General features: G+C 45.2%; 1 protein-coding gene across 1 annotated transcript in view; it reads right to left on the reverse strand.

Moving 5' to 3' along the window:
- The window catches only part of SCP2 (sterol carrier protein 2), a 322,938-nt gene that overhangs the window by 54,343 nt on the left and 248,102 nt on the right, over nucleotides 1-20,493 (reverse strand). Inside the window, exon 12 of the mRNA XM_069232654.1 lies at nucleotides 15,656-15,812. Within this exon, the coding sequence (XP_069088755.1) occupies nucleotides 15,656-15,812 (157 nt within the window). The remainder of the gene's footprint in view (nucleotides 1-15,655; nucleotides 15,813-20,493) is intronic.

The following is a 20,493-nucleotide window of genomic DNA, read 5'->3' on the forward strand; positions in this document are numbered from 1 at the left end:
TCAGTAGACAATAAAGTGTTAAATCTTGTAGCTGTTTTTCAAAAGTGTATGCTACTGGTGGCATCCTGGCTATCCTACAGTTCCTTGAAATTCAGTGAGGACAAAACATACATTCTGTTCTAACAACTACCTCCCTTCTTTCATCCCTGAGAATTTCTGTCCTTCTGCTTTAGGACCTGCTCCCATTCCTGCTGAACATGTTCGTAATTTAGCATTCCATCTGAATACTATGCTCTCCCTGAGTGGACAGGTTAAACACTCACCTTCCTGTTTTACACTGTTGGTATGAAAATTTTTACTACAATCAACAGCTTCTCCATTATCACTGGTGGTTGGGTAAATTATTCTTAGTTATCTGGACTATTGCAATTCTCTCTTCATGGCTCATCTTTAGGTCTCAAAAAAAGGTCCTAGGAGATTCAAAATGCAATATGCTGGCCTCACCACACTGCTGCATTAGTGGATGTTGGCTCCCTTCACTGGTTACCAGTAAGGAAGCGGATTAGCTTTAAGTCACTGTGTTGCGTACATAGGACCATCCATGGTAAAGGACCTTACTTTCTTCAGCAGAAGATCCTACGTTAAAATCTTGTTCGTAGGCTGTGCTCTTCTGACGCTCACCTTGTTGTCTTCACAAAGTTTAAGAGCAAACGGCCTGGAAGCAGATTTTTTTGGTGCATGCTGCACACCTTTAGAATTCGTCTTTTCTTTGTGTAAAAAAAACAAGATCTGCTCACTTTTAAGAAAGACTTATAAACCTGTCTCTATACACAATAGGTCTGGCTTTCTCAGTTCGTCCTTCTGCATAATCTAGCGCCAGGACACCTTAGTTTAATTTAGATGTCAACATTGCAATAACTTCGAACTGGAGATCAGAGCTGAAATCAGAAGTTATCCAATCTCATGGCGAGCTGCTGGCCAGTAATGAGAAAATTGCTTATACATTGCAGCTATTATTATTGATGATCTACCACATTGGATTGCCATCGGACACTAGACGCCATTGTTAGTAGATTCGGATTCCTTTATTTGTATATAATAAGCAGTTTGTCATGATCACCCCTTGGGTGCACTGCAATGTTTTCACCTTCTACTACAACACCTCATATGTAAAAAAAAGAAAATATTATAAATTATATGTAATACAACTTTTCAAAGAATTGATGCTGTTACCTTGATTTGTGGATAAATGCCAAGCGGCGAATACTTTTCCTAAAGCTCCCAGAATTTGTGATGTGTAGTGTGAATGAGTTGACAGGAACTATTGTCTACCATATTGTACTGCTAACCAAGGTCCTGTGGACAACATGGGTGCCCCATAAGATAATAGCGTGCTAACAGCAGGCAAAGCATGTGCAATGCCCTTCCTTTGCAAAATGACATCACATTGGAGGTCCCTGGCGGTCCGGCTAGAACTTGCTCACAGCAGTATTTTTGAACACACACGTCTACTCAGTTGTAGATGCAGCCTAGATACTCACAATACTACCCTACACTGCAACTAATATGGGTGGGTGGGGACGGACAGCAGTAGTAACATGCCGAGAACTGGGATAAACTCTAAACCAGAAACGGGTATAGCTGTTCTCAATTCAAAAACATACATGTAACCTCGCATTCATAGCACACTTGGAGGAAATAAGGGATGCCTGGTACGAAGGGCTATGCAGAATTTTAACAAAGAGGGTGCATATCAAGCCACCCTACAAAGGGTGTAGGTAACAAAATTGGTTTCTACCCCTGAGCTTATAATCAGCTAGCACACACTTTCACATGACGCTGTTTAGGCATGATCTAAAAAGAAAGATGCAGGAAATTACAGCAATAGTAAAAAAGCAAGCAAACCAAAATAATTTATAACAGATTCAAACTTATCAAAGTTTTGCTCTTCAATTACTCTGTATTGAAATAAGCTAGAGCAACAAGACGGGAAGGCATCACACTGAATTTAGGAAGACACTGAATTTCTATCTCAATATAGGTAATGTGATTTAACCTGCTTATAACAATTAAAAATCTTGCTGCAGCACAGACAATGGCTCGGAAAAACAGAATATGGCTTTTTAACATCCCCTTTAATAGCATTTCTGGAATAAACTTTCAAAAGCACCAGGGCCTAAATTGATTCGGCAATCACGGTGAGCCACAAAAAGTGGATCCAGTGAAAAAGGTGTAGTTGGTAAGAAGTGAAGGTAACAACAGTATCAATGTATTACGTTGGATCATCAGAGTTAAAAAGCAAACCCAACAGCCTTAGTGATTTCCTTAAGTCACTGCTGAATGGAAAAATTATCTCTTTCCCCTAAAACACAACAAATTCAACCTTTGATTAATTTAATTTAGGAAGCTTTAAGACATCCTTGGCGCTCTGGATCCTCAGGCCTGCTTTAAAAGCCCTTTATCCTCACTGCTGGTAAAGATCTGGTAAATTAGTTTCATCTACATGTTGCCACACAAAGAGGTAACAGTGGGTTAACAGTTCCAAACGGCTATATTACAGGACCAAAGCATGGAATGTGTATTATCATCAAAAAAGTATTTTTCAGGTCAATCTTGCTCTCCCACTAGCTCATAAAAAGGTGTGCATACCATGGGACAAAATGTCGGGGAAGCTATGCTATCCATTTTTGAAGCTATGACTTTCAGACCGCTCATCGGGAAATTTCTTGCTGGATTATAATGGAGTGTGAACTTTTCCCCCAAAATTAAAATAAAGTGAACATTAACCACCCATAATCCAAACCAGCAGTCTATGTGAAATCTTCGGAGGCAAGTCCATGTGCCAGGAAAGCAGAAGATAAGTCTTGGGGCTTGTTGTAACATTAATATTCAGGTAGGTGTAATGGAGAGCGCTGAAGGACACCAAACTTGTGAAGAACAAGTAAGGATAACGGGTGAAGAAAAAAGTGAAGAGTAAGAAGAGGGCAATCGAGGAAGGAGGACGAAGAGACACTGAGGTCGCATGGTTTATTTCAAAATAAAGAATCAATGTAAACCCCCAATCTGCATGCTGCTCGTTCTTAAAGCAGCAGCACAATAGGATTCCCATCCTGGTGCCTTTCATCAATGGCCCCCACAAAACCTACATACAACTCAAAACTCAATCCACAACAACCGCTGCTGTTTTAGACCACCCCAAAAAAAAAAACTAATAAGTTCTAAACTTTACTCAGCGGATTACCAGATGGGATCCACCAAGAGCTTTGCCACAGCAAGCCTCTCACACAAGGTGGAGCAAGAGAAGCATAAAAAGGTCTTCAAGAACTATCTATAATAGACTTCTAAAGGGAGAAAAGAAAACAGAGTAGTCTACATGTAATTTTCAGTTTGTTTATTGAAGTGCAATGTTAAAGGGTGTGCTCTGAATTAAAAATTGCCTTATGTTCACCACAAAGCGTGCAAGTATGCTGCTAACTACTGCGTAATGTTATCAAGCAAAGACAACGTCGGAAGCCAAGCAGCAGGTATTTTACAAATGTACTTTGGCCAAATTAAAAAGGTGGGGAATGAGGAGTCTAATTTTTCAGTTTGTAAAAAGACGGACTACTTTAAACTTTTTGTACTTTTCATTACCTAAAAAACTAAGATACAGCAATACTGTTTACTTCTGAATACTAGATTTTATTTTAAAAGGAAGAGAAGCATTATCCTTATTACCGTCAGAAAACCAACAATCACCAAAGTGGCCTGTACATTATTTAGAGAGGAGAGGCAGTAATCAATATTTTGCGAGCAGATCACATTGCCTGTGAACTCTGCCTGGTATTACGGTTAAAAGTGGATTAGTTTCAACTTGCTTTGTCCTTATTTGCACACACAACAGCTCGATTATCAGGTGGAACATGTGGATCTGCAAGAGATCCGCCCTAGTGACAAATGAAATTAACTTAATCAACGTCCTTGTCTAGCGAAGCAAATAAACTATGCGCACTTTGGCCAATCGCCATGTGCCCCAGGCCTCGGCAGTAGTGTCTTTTGGGCAGAGATGTAATGGTTCGTTAGGTAATAATTTCTCGTCATTTTTACTGGCAGCTGCATTGCTACATGCAGGCTGTAATGGAAAGCCAAATGAATTAAGGGCACATTAATGCAAAAACTCAATTGTAATACAAGATGTATTATAAAGTTAATCATCTTTATATATTGTTCTGTGTGTATGCGCAATGGCGGTTTTATGTATAAACCTATTCACAATAATTAAATAAAGAGTTAGAGAGAGATTCTGGTTTCAATCATGACAGGACCATTAAATTGTGATGTGTGGTAACCCCTATTACCACACATATCAGAATTCCAATTTAGCAGTATTATGCTCCTTCCCAAATCTTCCCCAGGTAAAAACTGATATGTTCAGAAGTCAGATAAGCATTGAATTCAGCATGCTATGACCCATTCTCCAAAGGAATACACAAATAATGTGTGTTGACCACACCTGGCAAATACATCACAACAAGGTGTCTGTAAATACATCACCCCCAACTTCTCCACTGCTGATCAGGACATAAGTGAATTGATCGCACTTCTAGAGTAATTATGATATAATGTAAGTGCGAGCCCTGTCGGGGGATTAGGTAGACAGCGGTATAGAGAATGTATCACTTATCATAGGCCACAAACACTAATAAGAAATTGATTATGGACATTGTGAGTAGTAGACACAGACCCTAACGGACAGCTACCCTTTAGTAGAGTACCACAATATTACAGTAGAGCCCTATTTTTAAAGGCCAGTGTTTTCCTACCTTTTAAACACTGATACACTTTCATGGAATGAAGAAATTAAACAAATGAAGGCCCCATAATAATACACCAACAGGTTTTAAATAAAGACAGAAGGCTTGGACCAATTGTGCACGAAGGCAATAGGCGGACTGCAGCAAATCCGAATGATCACTGATGAGCCCTGGAACTAAATAGCTTTGTGATTACCAATTTCTCCGAAACAAAACTAGTTTTGGCTTGTTTTCCAGGTGAAATGATACTAGTGCAAGATAAGTAACAATGTTACATAAAAACACCCAATGTACATGTTCTGCAAACAACAGCAAAAATTAGCAGCACCTCCCCTACACCCCCAATGGGGGCATAAGGGGCCGGCGTGATAAAAAGTTTTTGAACTTCCCACCCTGAAAGGGGGTGGGGGAGAGTAGGGGAGGGTGGGGGGGGGGGAAATTCACTGCACCTCAGCTGGTGGGAACAATGGGGGAAAAAGCTGCCCAGCCCCTGGAGCGACTCACTTTGAGGAGCAGGGGTAGCGCACAGGACAATCAAAAGATTCGGATGTCTATTACGACTTGATATGAATCAGTTTTGAGAGAAGAAACCGCTGTGGAGAAGCAGCTTACCAAGAGACAGTCATTGCGTCCGTTCGCAGCTGCAGACAGCAGCCCTCCCTTGGCCTGTTTTAGCACAGCACAAGTGGTCTGAACCCTTAGTGCCCCAGGCTCCACACCGCCGACCTCACTGTCGCAGCCAGAAAAAAGGAAGTGGAGATGGGGCTGCACCCACCCGGACAAGAGCAAGAGGATTTAAAGAGGCAGGCCACGGCACACTTCCAAGCAGGCGGAGGTAAGTGAGTGAACCCTCAAATGAAGAGTTAAACCTGCCATGAGTGACTGCCGGCAGAGGGCAGCTGCACGTTGCAGCGACACGACTGCTCGGCTAAACCCCCAATTCAAGGATACAACACACGGCCGATCTCACACCTGTGACTGGAGCAAGGCGGGGAAAAGGAGTTGAGAAGCAGACTTGACTTCCATTCACCCGGTGCTCAGAGACGCACGGCAGAAAGAGTTAAAGGGACAGGCAGCATTGAAAGGCATACAAAACAGGCGGCGGTACAAGAGAGAACCCGGGTTAAAAGGTTAGGCTCTCTCGACCATACAGGGTCGCCGACAGAGGACAACTGTTCTCCACAGCGACGCAACTCTGTGCAGCTGAACCCCAACCCCTCTCTGAGATACGTGTTGCTCTGCCGGGGTGCAGCTGATTTCTCAGTGATGCAAGCCGGTGCAAAGAATCTGCATGTGCGCAGCGAAGGTACAAAATGGTGAGGAGCACCAGACGTGATTGTTTTTGAGGCAAAACTTTATTACCAGTGGCAGCAACTCACCATCAGCCAGCTGGGGGCAGTGCGGGGTACAAGCGGAGTGGTACTAGTATTTCAGCCCCTTCATCCTGAGTATCTGCCCTCTCACAAAGACACTGCACAACCAGTAGGGAATCTGCAGCCTGGAGGCCAAGAGCAGAGGGCCAGCAACAGAGGGCGCATAATGGAAAGGCCGGGGACAGCTCCCCTAAAGTGACAAACCAGTCCTGACCTCAAGCCACCTACAGCCACTAGCTTTACCACAAATAACAGTAGTGGTGAGGCCAGAGGACAGCCGTAAGGCGGTGTGACCTGGGCAATTACACACGCTAAGAGCTCAGAGAAACCTGGGGTGGCACAGAAAGCAGCGCACCAAAATCGAGAAACCCAGCCTTAGTAGGGCAAGCTCCAGAGGCTTACGCTAGGCTCTCGCCACGGCAGCCATCAATGGTCACAAGGACAAAGGGTTTGGCAAGTCTCATCCCATTGGCACTAAAAGAAAGGATTTGGAGGAAGGAGTTAATTGACATCTTTACATTACTAGAAATCCAGCTAGAGGGATTAGACTTGACAATGTGTGACAAGAAAGGGGGAAACAGGAGAAAGAGGAAGAGGGTGAGAAAGGAAAGGAATTTTGATAACTGGATTGATGCATTCAGGATAATGACAAGCATTACTGCAGAAAAGTTTCCGCACTGCACACAAGACCTTTGGCTTTATGAGTCAAAAATACATGAAGCATACAGGCAATTCCCAGGGGAGGCAAGTTTAGATAACGACAAGGGCTGTAGATTGAAAATGCAGACACCCTGACATGGAGTAGAATGAAGAAGAGGATGTATCCGGTTTCATTCATAAGATGATGGAGGCAAAGGAGGTCAAGGGTTGGAAAGGTAAAGTTAAGCAGCCCTTTTTCGGGAACCCCCTTTACAGAGAGGCAGGATAAGCAGAGATCATTCTACAAGCCGAAGTCATACCACAGCTGGAAAACAAGACACAGGGACAGCAGCAATATGGTGGAAGTACAACTCAGATGAAAGTACATGAGATGTGTCAGGCAAATTTAGGCAAGCTTGCACATCCTGTGTGTGGGGGGAGAGGGGCGGAGGCCCTGTTTGGACACCCAGCCTTCAGGGTGTAATAAAGGTCATAGCAACAAAAAAAGAGAAGAAAAATAAGCACCAGCAGGGACAAGAGCGTTGGGGGAAACCACGAGGGATGGGGAAATTTCCAGCTATACCGCTACCCCATTAACAGATTCAGCTCACGAGGATAGCCAATGGGCACAACAGAAAGGACGCAGCCCTACAGGTAAAAAGATTTGAAGACGGTTTTGAAATTCCGTTTGAGGGCTCCATCTCCGCAGGCATAAAAAGGAATCTAATATCCACCCAGTAGCACCTAAAGATAGCCCAGCAAAAAAGTAAAAAGTAGAAGGACCTGGGGCGAATAGAGGGCCTCCTATTCCTTCACTCCGCAAGGGATAGATGAACCCACCCTTAGGAGTGGTGCCCCAAAAAAAGAGGTGGATAGTTCAGGCTCACACACCACCTGTCTGTCCCAGCGGGAGCATCAGTAAACACCACGATCAGCCAAGGGGCATGTTCAGCTGGGTACTTAACAATGGAAGATGCCATCGACTTGGTAAGGGCAACAAGCAAAGGATCCCTTATGGCGAAGGCAAACGTTGAATTCACTTTTCATCTCCTCCTGGCACACCCGGATAGCTTCCACCTGCTAGGTTTTCAGGGCAAGGGAAAAATGTACTTCGACAAGGCAGTGCCAATGAGTTGCTAGGTATCCTGTTCATGAGCATGTCAACACGTTTCTAGAATGGGCCCTGCACAAATAACACCAAACAGGGAGGCAAGCTGCACTACCTTGATGATTTCCTGTTCATAGGGCTGGCAGGGACAGGATAGTGCAGGGACACACTGAGGGCGTTCCAGATGCTAGTCAAGGAGCTGGGCCTATCACTGGCACCAGAGAAGACAGTGGGCCTGGCTATGAAGCTGGTGTTCCCATGGATCGAGGTAGAGTCTGCGGCAGAAACATCCAGATTAACGGATGGCAAGGTACATGGACTGAGGAAGGAAATAAGGGTGAAGTGCAGCAAAGAAAAGGCTATGCTCCGCAAGCTGCAAAGACTGATTGGCAAATTCAACTTTGCTGCAAGCCATACCAGCAGAGTGAGTTTTTGCAAGGTGCCTGACTCGGCTGACCGCTAGTTTGCGGGAAAAACATTATCATGGGGGCAGGATTGAAGAGGGACCTGGTTCTGTGTGACTCATTTTTGGCTCATTTTAATGGACTCCTTATATGGAGAGAAGTATGGGTCACGGCCAGACATGTAGCCCTCCTCACAGATGCAGCAGGCAGCCAGGGGTTTGGAGCAATACTAGGAAGGGAGTGGTGCGCAGGGCTATGACCTAGAAGACGGCAGGAGCTGGGCATCACCAAGAACATCACCATTCTCGAACTGTCCCCCATAGTGGTGGCCCTGAGAGTGTGGAAAGGAAGGCTGCGGGGACAGTGTGGAAAGAAAGGCTGAGGGACATGAAACTTACCCTGTGGTCAGACAGCCAGGGGGTGGTTCAGGCAATAAGTAACAGGACAGCTAGGTGCCCAAACATATTAAGGCTAATGAGGTGAATGGCAAAATTACAGCTTGAAGGAAACCTCGACATAAAGGCAAGGCACGCCCCTGAGGTGGAGAACTCACTGGCAGATGCACTCTCTTGTTCTCAGATGAGCAAGTTCAAGAGGCTAGAGCCAGAAGCAATACAGCAGATGAGCCCTTTCTTGGAGATTTGAGGGGGCTGACGGAACAGACTTCTCAAGTCTGATTGAGCATGCACTCAAGCCAGGCACAGCAAGACGATATAAAAAAAATATGCAAGCATGGTGATGATGGAGGGGGGGCTTCAGACACTGGGGAACGCCGGAGCCATAGTAGGGCTGTAGAATGCTTCACTGATTGGGCATACCGACAGAAGACGGCAAAATCTTGGGCACAGGTTCACTTAGCGGCAGTGGCCCACTTCTTGAAACTAAGCACAGGAAAAGGACCCCACAGCCTCCCACTATATCACGGCAGCTATGAAAGGTTGGAAGTACCTGGATGGGAAGAAACAGGACATGCGGCAACCCAAAGACTTTACAAAGTTGACCCAGATAATGGAAGCACTAGAGGGGATGGCATTTGGTGCTTTTGACGTTTCCCCCGCCGAAGGCAGCTTTCTCAACAGCAGTTTTAGGGCATTCAGAGTGAGCAAGCTTGTGCCCCCAGCGAGAAGGGAATTGGGCACAGGATGCCTGTAAGCAGCAGATGTCAAGCCAGGTGTGTAAAGGGTGGAGTAGCTACTGAGAAAGTAAAAAACAGACTGTTAGAAATGGGGCCTCTAGCGGGCAGGGGTATGTACCCAGTCCAAAGAGGGACCACCGCTCAAGTCAGGATAAGTCAGATACACATCAAAGGATAACCTGTGCTCACCCTCTGGTAGCTTGGCACAGAGCAGTCAGGCTTATTTAAAGAGGCAATGTGTTAAGTATTTGAGCAACACACACACACACACACACACACACACACACACACACACAGTAACATAATGAAAACACCACAAAAAGACTCCACACGTTTAGAAAAATAGACAATTTTATAAATAAATTAAGACCAAAACTATAAAAATTCAATATGTAGAAGTTGAGTTATGAATTTTTAAAGAATAAAAGTTCTAGCTCTTAGAAGCAAATAACGTGTTAGGAGTTATTTAAGGTCGCTGGACCAGGGCAAAGTCGAGAGTTCAGACCACCAGTGATGGAGCGCAAACCGGTTACAGGACCTAATCAGGGCCCGCTGGGCAAAGTACCTTAATCCTGGTTGCAGTCACAAGATGTGTTGATATTTCTCACGCTGTGCTGGCGATGCGCTGGATCCGAAGGCAAAGCGCCAGGGCTGCGATACGCTGATTTTGAAGCCGATGTTCCTGGTTTCACCACGCAGTGAAGGGACGCATCTATCTTCCTTTAGGAGTGGCAGTGATTCCAATGTGATGTCAATGCGTTGATTACGAATCCGATGCGCCAGGTTTCTCCATGCAGTGGAGTGATGCACCCACCTTTCTTCTGCAGTGGCAGCGAAGCAGTGGTTCCGATGTGGCGACAAAGAAGCAGTGATGGTTCTGAATGTGATGCGCCGGATCGTCAACTGCAACAGGGTCGATGCACCGGTTGCCACTTCCAGTAGGCAGGAGACATGCTGATTTGCCTGGTGCAAGTAGTGGGGGCAACTTCCAGTCAACCAGGTAGAGAAGCCGGGGCAGAGACTTTAATATCCCTGAGTCTCTGGCAACAGGAGGCAAGCAAACAAACCCTGGAGATCACTGTGGGGTGCAAGGCAGAGTCCAGCATTCACTCAGCATGGTCAGAGAGCAGCTGGGCGGCACAACAGAAAAGCACTCCTTATAGGTCAGTAGTCCAAGCAGAGTGACGAGTGACAGTCTTTGATGCAGCACAGCAGTTTTTGTGGCAGAGTCTTGTAGTAGGTCCAGAAGTGTCTAATTTGGTGGGGTTAGAGACCCAGTACTTACACCCAAATGTGCCTTTGAAGCGTGAGTGGCTTCAAAGAAGGATCTTTGAAGTGCACAAGTATCCTTTCTTCCTCTGCCTTGGCTCTAGACTGTCAGTAGGGGGCAATCAGCCCTTTGCATGGGGACAGGCACTGCCTATTGAGGTGTAAGTGTCATCCCCTACTGCACAGGAAGAGCCACCAGAAAGCATATGAGCCTTCAGAAATGCTGTCTAGAGGGAATGCACAAAGTGTAGCTGTCACCCACCCCAGATGTGTTTTAGAGACAGGCTGCAGGCACACAGCACTGCAAGAGCACAGAAATGCCCACTTTCTAAACGTAAACAAACACAAACGATCAACGGAATGCAGAACCAAGAAAACATTCACCCCCAGTCACAGATCTGGGTTTAATCCATCATTTTTTTTGCTTACCATGCCACCCCAGTTTGGACCCAGCCATATGCAAATAAGTCTTGAACTTTTTCCCAATGGGAACAGTCCAGCCCGAACCGTCAGGTCTATCATCTGTTGTTTTTGCACTTTCTAAAGTGGCATTTCTAAAATGGTAATGCTAAATCCAACTTTATCAGTAAAGAGGATTTATCATTACCATTCCAAAGATATGAAACATGACGTAGTATTTCTTTCTAATCAGGAATTACAGCTCAAAAGTGTATTAAGTAATTTCCAATGTTAACCTATGAGAGCCTCACAGTAGTAATTAAGCCTCACAGTAATGAAAGCGACTGTGGGAGTTTTTCACTACCAGGACACGTAAAACTTAAAAATTAATGTCTTACCTTTTAGTTACATAGCACCATGCCCTATGGCCTACCGGGGGCTTACCTTAAGGGTGACAAATGTAATTAAAGGAGCATTTTAGGCTTGGAAAGGGGTTTTAGATGCCAAGACGAAGTGGCAGTCAAACTGCACACACAGGCTCTGGAATGGCAGGCCTCCGACATGTTTAAAGGGCTACTTCAGAGGGTGGCACAAACAGTGCTGCAGGCCCGTAACTTTTAATTTACAGGCCCTGGGAATATGGTATAGCACCTGACCAGGGACTTACAAGTAAATTAAATATGACAATTGATGTGTACACAATGTTTTCAAATTTAGAGGAGTAGCACCTGCACTTTAGCGCTTGTCAGCAGTGGTAAAGTGCTCAGACTCCTAACCCCAACAAACATTATCCGCACAAAAATGAGGCAAGCAGGCAAAGAGTCTGGGGGAAGACCACTCTAAGTATGACAGGTCAGGCACAGACCAGCAGGGCAAGGGGTTTTGGGTACAGCTGCACTGCATGAGATACAACCTAGTGTGCTGCTGCCTGTTCATCTACATGACTGTACGAACAACAGGGGAGGGCCTAATTTTAAAGCAAGGGAATGGGGACCAATAGGGCAAATTCCAGTTCTTGGCCATCATGCGTAAAGCCCTGGGACTTTCAGGCTTCCCATCCTATGGGTCCTACTAATTCAGGATAGGTGAGAGGACAACAGCCACTCAATATGGGATGCCAGGGTGTGGGATCAAGCTGGTGGACTGGTGGAGCTTCAATGCGTTAAAAACATACGAGGCCCCAACTGTCGTGAACATGTAAGGGGCTGTGCTGCGAAACAAATCGACAAAGTTTTTGTTTCCTTGGCAGGGACCCAGCCTAGAACAGTTTGGGTGATTGGGCACTCATTCATTCAATGGATGTAGACATGATGGACCCGCCGCAATAGCAGACCGGTGGGTGGACCACGAGTCACAAACATTAAGTGATGGGGCACTCAAGGGATGAGATGGAGGCAACTATCAGTAACCTAGGTCAAACTACAGGCAACAGCCGCCTGGAGTTCAGATAATACACCTGGGCGGCAACAACCTCGCTCAGCTTGAAAGCAAGGACCTCCTCCACAATATCCAGCTACAGCTGACAGAGGCGGCAAGGTCCTTTGGCAGCACCACTATCATATGGTCACAAGTCATCCAAGTCTAACATGGTGTGGAGTCATGTCAAATGGAATGGTGGATAACTCCAGAAGTAAATTAAACGTGGCAGTTAGCAAGTACTGCAAGGCAAATGGCTTTGAGAGTGTCAGACGTGGCCTGATAAACCCAAGACGCCCGGAGGCTGCAAACGTCCTATGGGGTGCACCTGTCAGAAGAAGGAATCAAAGTGTTCTGGGCCAAATTATGGGCAGCCATGGCAATGGAGGTCTGCACCTAAAGGAGTCAGGAGCATATCCCAAACTCAAAAGGGGGAGCCACCTAGAGACGTGAGCCCCACAGGCAGCATGGTGGAAAAAGGAGATCATCTGTTGGTAAAGGATGCACAGCAGCAGGGCAGTGGGCCGAAGGAAGGCCACTTACCTAGGCATGCTTTACAGCAGGGTGAGTTGGCCGATGGGGGGGGTGAAAGCAGAGCACTGCACTTGCAGCCCAGACTCACAGGGTGGAAGGGCACAAAATGGACGGACAAGATAGCGAGTAGAGCCTAACAGCAGTGAGAGGCTACACCCCCTCATGGTCAGAGAAAAAACCAGCACAAAACTTTATTACCCCACAAATGCGGCATGTATAATTGATGATATGGATGACCAATGGGTGTCCTAAACTATGGCAAGGAAATAACAGGACTTGATATATTTAAGGCAGATATCACTTATGAATGACCTTGCACCGTCATGATCCTGTCAGAATGACTTATGATACTGTCAAAATGATTTATGGCCATGTCGTTGTGATTTATGACCGGACAACGTGATTTATGAATGCAATGACAAAGTACCTATCATGCATGTTAATAAAACTGCAGTCAAGAATTCCCATGAAAATACAACACATGTCTGGAGGATTTTGTATACATGATTATTATATGCACTTTTTAGAGTGGGCCAAGTGCGGGGACAAAGGCAACAAACACTTTTGGAAGTCAATGTAGTAGACACTTCACTGATAAAACTATAATGTCTATAGGGATGTAAGCTCTTGTGTCAGAGTCTGAAAGAGAAAAAAAAAAAACTTTTGAAGCGATGAGATTTAATGCAACTCTCTGAAAGACTTGTGTAGTTTCTGTATTCCACGGTTATAGTTTCCCTTCATACAATAAACCTAAGTAGACGTAAGGTCTCAAAATACTAACCGTTAAACACAATTCTTGGTTATTGGACACCGGCAATAACTTATGTAGCCTGGTATGATACAGTAGTTTCCAGTGATGTTAGCTAGGCCATGTGCTTTAATACTAAGCAAGAGAGGCTGTTACATAACGCACCAATCGCTCCTGGTATTAGAGAATGAACCCTTTAAATCATCAGCGAAAGCAGGTGGACTGCTCGCTCTGAAAAAAAATAAGGAGCATTTTGAGATCCTTTGAATTGCTCTGGTTGGTGGCCTGAGGGAACCAGTTCTGGGAATCATTTTAGTGAATCACTAAATCCATCTCCTAACTCAAACATTCGGCATGTTTACAAAAATAGAAATGCTATATAGTCTTCCAATGTATATGTAAGGCTTACAAAACTTCTACTGCCATTCCAAAATATTCCCTGGCTATTAAATACGTCACTTAGCATTATGAGATTCAGCACATTAACGCCTGTAGGGTATATATTTTTAAGCGCATCCAGTAGCCGTGTCTGGTCACAAGTGCTTCACTAAAGCTCCAAGCTGGCCTTCCTACACGGTGACCATTTTTGTCTACACTCAGATTTGGCATAATCTTTGTGAAGATGAGAAAGTATTTTCCAAAGTCATAATTCGTAGCAAAAATAAGCAGACCGGCAGAAAAAAACGATATGAACTGCTGTGCTAGCTTGCTACTTTTAAATCAATAAGAAGGCATTTTTGACGTTTGCCCCAGATAAGGAGACAACTTAACATATCTTATTCATGAAAAACGTGTCTCATTCATTTGAAAACATTTGATAACTTTCAAAGGAAAAGACAAGTATGGTTTCGACGCCATTGCAGGCCACCTTTCAACCTGCTGCAGTAATGTGGGCCCTCAGAACGATAACGTGTAGACGAAAAATTGCAGTATGCACAGAATTATCACAGAAATATCAATTTTAGCCAAGGTGGATGCGACTAACATAAGCTTTTCATCTTTGCTTGTAGTTCTGCTTTTACAATGAGGAAAAAGCTATTCCCGTGGACTGAAAAACAGCGGGCTGAATTCACTTCTAACACAAGGAATCGTGCACAATGAGTTCATTGTACCCGCAGCTTTGGCCGAAGGCCTTTTATGAAATCCAACCTTCCCTAAAAACAGCAGAAACAAGCCCTAAAACATTGAATTAAGAGTCTTTTTTCGCCTATGGGGCTCCTGCTTTTCACACAGATATATATAGTGTAAATCACGGGCGTCAAGATTTCGCTCTTCAGTTTGTACCTATAATTTTGGACACTACTTGTTTCATTGCGACTCTTGGGTAACGCTTGCTATATAAAGTGCGGGGGTGCAGACGACCCAGCAATCAGGAGAGTAAATAGAGTGGCGAGGTCAAATCTGGTTGACATACTCTGAATCCGGGCTCGGAAACAAAATTCGGGAAATATACACAGTAATAAGAGAAGGGGACAAATCAGGTTTTAAAAACTCGGACTGCAACATCATGCCTTTTATTTAAGTTGTGAGTTTAAACAAACGCTGCTGCAGAATAAGAACACAAGCGCCTTTTATCGCGGATCCCTACAACCGGCCAGATCTGTCACCGAAACATTAATATTGAGGGAAGGCGACGAGGGCTCCGCAGCGTGAGAGTTGAGCCGCATTACACAGCTGGGCCGAGGCCAGGGGAGCGGTGCTCATTCGTCCACAAACGAGCAAATAGGCCCGTACTGTAACAGATGCCAGCTTCATTCACATTTCACGGAAGCGGTCAGCAATGTCCTCCTCATTAATATGCAAACTTTACGAGGGGGTTTAAAATGTACTAATCTCGGGAGTGGAGTGAATAGACAAGTATATGTAAAAGGACAGATTAAAAAGAACTAAAGCTCACCTGCTTGCTGCTTCGGGAAAGCCCATTTCGTAGATGGTTACAACCACAGCTCCGCCGAGGCCTATGTTGTGCTGCAGAGCGATCTTTGCACCAGGAACCTGCCTCTTCCCGGCCTCCCCTCTGAGCTGCCAGCAGAGCTCCGAGCACTGAGCCAGACCTGCCGAGTCAAGCACAGATAACATTCATCTCAGCAACAATGTGACAAGACTGGATGATAGCTGGAGACAAAGGATTGCACAAGAGAAACAAAGGAAAGTCAACCCGTTTCTCAGAAATGAATAAAGCAGCGACGAATAACTTTTTAAATGGGTTCTTAAATTGTGCTTTGGCTATTAAAGGGCTTTTAATAACTAGTGTTCAACATCATCCAATGAGGAAAAGTCAGCTGTATCTTTTGTTGTACTGATCATCATATTGTCTGAAGTGACCATAACGTCCTGGCAACCTTCAGCAATTCCAATCTTCTACCTTTTGGAAGGAAACGGCTTGTCTCACGATTACCCGCGGAATACCTTCTTTCCTAAGACATCCATTTCGCCTTCACTTCTTTTCAGGAGGAAGTGAATACGTCGAAAGCTCGGTATGACATTTTCCTCTCGCAGCGGGCACTCTTTAAGAAGCTGGTGTCGGATTTTCCCTTAAAAATTTCGGATAAGAATCCAAAAGCTGAAAAGTTTTTTTTGCGACCTCTCATTAACCGAAAATGTTGGCACGAAACTATCCATCGCATAGCTTCCAATTTTCCGAGGTCCAAACAAGTGTGATGTGTTACTCCAAGCCCAGGGTTATCCTATGAATTCTGGGACTTGTAGTTCTGGTTTAAAATGGAACAAACAAGACTACAAGTCCCAGAATAAAAAGAAAAACCTGATTCCGAGCAACATCACTCATGGACCTGGGAAACCTGCCAGGGTTTGCCATCAGGAGGTTAGGAAGCCCTGAAAGTAAACACAAAAGGTCATGGATATTATTTTGACTAGAGTCACAAAATGACATGTCTGCATAGCCAGAGTTTTGTTTATGATATTCATTTTTCTATCCCATTCCAACCCCTCTCCTGTTAGGAAAATTTATGAAGTCATCAACGGGGGAGACACACAGGAACAACACCTGATGACTAGGGATCCTTCCAACTAGAGTCCAAACCTATATACAGAGCTATGAAGAAAGCATCTAACCATTTAGAGTAGACAAACTGATTACTGGTGTCTTTTTAATTTTATTTTCTAGACTTGGAAGTTGTGGGTAAAATATCCTGTGGGCGACTGTTCCAAGAGAAAACGCTCCTGGATCTTTCCTAATCTTTTCATCGTCTGTGATGGTCCATACAATAGTGTGACCTTGGTATCTTATTGCTTTCCTTTCTCAGAATGTGGGTTTATTCCATAAGAGCTACGCAACATGATGGAGTTTACTTTGTAAACTGAGTGTGAGAAAGTAGCCTCTTTCTAGCATGGTTACCCCCACTTTGGGCCTGTTTGTGAGTGTGTGTCAGTGTGTTTTTACTGTCTCTCTGGGATCCTGCTAGCCAGGACCCCAGTGCTCATAGTTAAAACCCTATTTGTCAGTGTGTTTTGCCTGTCTCACTGGGATCCTGCTAGCCAGGACCCCAGTGCTCATAGTTTGTGGCCTATGTGTTTGTTGTCAGTAATGCTTAACTGTGTCACTGACGTTCTGTTATACAGAACTCCAGTGCTTATGCTCTTTCTACTTCAAAATTAGGCACTATAGTTTAATGACTTCATATTCCAATTCCAATTGGCACACTGCCGCCCCACTTATAAGTCCCTAGTATATGGTACCTAGGTACCCAGGGCATTGGGGTTCCAGGAGATCCTTATGGGCTGCAGCATTTCTTTTGCCACCCATAAGGAGTACAGACAAACCTTTCTTAAGGACTGCCACTGCAGCCTGAGTGAAATAGTGTCCACACTATTTCACGGCCATTTTCACTGCACTTAAGTAACTTATAAGTTCCCTATATGTCTAACTTTCATTTACTGAAGGCTAGGTGCAAAGTTCTAAGTGTGAGGGCACCCTTGCACCCATGTTGTCCAGGACCAATTCCCCGGACTTTGTGAGTTTGGGGATACCATTCCACACGTGCACTACATACATGTCAATACATATATGTAGATTCCCAATGGTGGCTCGAAATATGGCCATGTGATGTGTGTAAGATCATGGAATTGTCCCCCATTCCAAATATGGTATTGGGGGGGGGAATCACATGCATCCTGGGGGCTCCACCATGGACTCCCAGTACCGACAAACCAGCTATCTGAGGTTTCCACTGCAGCCCCAGCTGCTGCCACCTCACAGACCGAGCAGCTCAGTCCCAGGAAGGCAGAACAATGCATTTCCTTTTGTTACAGGCTTGGGAGGGGTAGCCTCCCAGAGCCTCTGGAAATGCTTTGAAGGGCACAGATGGTGCCCTCCTTGCATAAGCCAGTCTACACCGGTTCAGGGACCTCCTGTCCCTGCTCTGTCGTGAAACTGGACAAAGAAAGGGGGAGTGACCACTCCCCCGTCCATCACCATCCCAGGGGCGGTGCCCAGAGCTCCTCCAGTGTGTCCCTGGCATTAGCCATCTTGGATTCCAAAGTGTGGGGACACTCTGGAGACCTCTGAGTGGCCAGTGCCAGGAGGTGACGTCAGAGACCCCTCCTGATAGGTGCATATCTGGATAGGTAGCTAATCCCTCTCTCAGGGCTATTTAAGGTATTCTTCTCTGGGTGTTTTCTCAGATTCAGCTTGCAAGACTCCTCCAGGAATCCTCTGCATCCTCTGCTTCATCTTCTGACCATTGGATCAATCGCAGACTGCTCCAGGAAACGCTGTAACTGCAACAAAGTATCCAGGACGACTCCTGTGACCTACAACTTCAGCTCCAGCCAGCATTTGCAACAGTTTCCAAGGTGTGCACGCTCTGAGGACTCCTTGTCTTCACCCTGTACCAGAAGAACCGAAGGACTCTCCGATGGAGTGATGGAGTCACTTCCCTGCTCCTGCAGGCACCCTTCTGCGACAACGACTGGTTCTCTGGGACTCCTCTCCTGACGATGAGCATGCTCCCTGGAACACAGGTGGTGGACCAACATGACCCAGACTGTCCTAAGGTCCAGCTGTCTAAATTTGGAGGAGGTAAGAGCTTGCCTTCCCGGTTTGCGACAATACACTGCGTCATCTCCAGCTCCTTGGGCTTCTGTGCACTTCTTCCAAGAATCCTTCATGCACAGTGTAGCCCAGGTCCCCAGCACTCCATCCTGCGACGCACAACTTGCTGAGTTATTCTCCGGTGGTGTGGGACCTTCTTTTATTGTGCTGCACCAACCGCAATTTGCATCTTCTTTGTTCCCGTGTCCTGGGACTCCCGTGGGTGCTGCCTGGTCTTCTGTGGGCTCTCTCCAGTGTTGAGAGCCAACTCTGCCTCCTCAGTCCGAGTTGAGGCCCCCAGGTCCCTCCTGGGTCCAGGCAGCGCCATTTTGACACAAACCGTGACCTTGCTTGAACCAAGGCTTGTTGAACGATTCCAGCGATGCAAACAGCCAGCATCCAACATCTCGATGTGGGACATCTCCTGCACCACGCAGGAACTCGCAGCCATCTTCTCTGATGCTCTTCTGCAGACTTCTTCTAACCGGAGAAGCCACTTTTGCACCATCTTCTAGTTTGGCAAGGGCTCCTGTCCTTCCTGGAATATTCTGCGACTTCTGGACTTGGTCTCCTCTCTTCACAGGTCTTCAGGTCCAGGAATCCACCATTTGTTGATTGCAGTCTTGCTTGGTTCTTGCAAAATATCTCATCACGATTTGTAGTGTGTCCTGAGGAAACTTGCAGTACTTTATTCCTACTTTCCTGGGCTCTGGGGTGGGGTATTTTACTTACCTTTAGTGTTTTCTTACACTCCCAGCGCCCCTCTACACACTACACTTGCCTAGAGGGGAATTTGTGATTCGCATTCCACTTTTTTAGTATATTGTTTGTGTTGCCCCTAGGCCTATTGAATTCTATTGTATATTCTACTGTTTGCACTATTCTATGACTATTTACTTACCTGATTTTGGTCTCTAGTGTATATATTGTGTATAATACTTACCTCCAGAAGGACTATTGTCTCTAGGATATTTTTGGCCTTGTGTCACTAAAATAAAGTACCTTTATGTTTGGTAACACTGAGTACTGTCTTTTATTGTGTATAAGTACTGTGTAACTATTGTGGTATTGCAGGAGCTTTGCATGTCTCCTAATTCAGCCTAAGCTGCTCTGCTACAGATACCACTAGACAGCCTAAGCTGCTAGAACAATGCCTACATTTCACTAATAAGGGATAACTGGACCTGGTATAAGGTGTAAGTACCTTAGGTACCCACTATAAACCAGGCCAGCCTTCTAGACTGAGTGATATGCTTCTCTGATGTAGGCTGTGCTGCTTCTATGGTGCATGTGTGGTGGGTCACCCTCAGATGCTAGTTTAAAACTGCATACCCAGGCTGCAGGAGCAGGGCTGGAGTCACATTCTATATTGCTACATTAGTGGGTGGAACAATGAGTGCTGAAGCCTGCTAATAGCATTTATTTTACAGGTGCTGCGTATACGTAGTACCATATAATAGAAACGTTTATATGGTGCTACCTAACCAAATTGATTAAGACTTTTTACATGACTGCTTGCTTCCCTGTCTGATGCACTGAGGAGATCACTGCTGATAAACTTGCATGGGGTGGCCACTAATGTAATCCTATTTGACATGGTCACTATTACAACACTAATAATATTAGTAGCTGTTGGTGAATTTTATTGAACTTAAGTAGCTCAGATTACAGAAAATGTTGGA

This window comes from Pleurodeles waltl, chromosome 4_2 (genome assembly GCF_031143425.1).
Source record: "Pleurodeles waltl isolate 20211129_DDA chromosome 4_2, aPleWal1.hap1.20221129, whole genome shotgun sequence".
NCBI lineage: Eukaryota > Metazoa > Chordata > Amphibia > Caudata > Salamandridae > Pleurodeles > Pleurodeles waltl.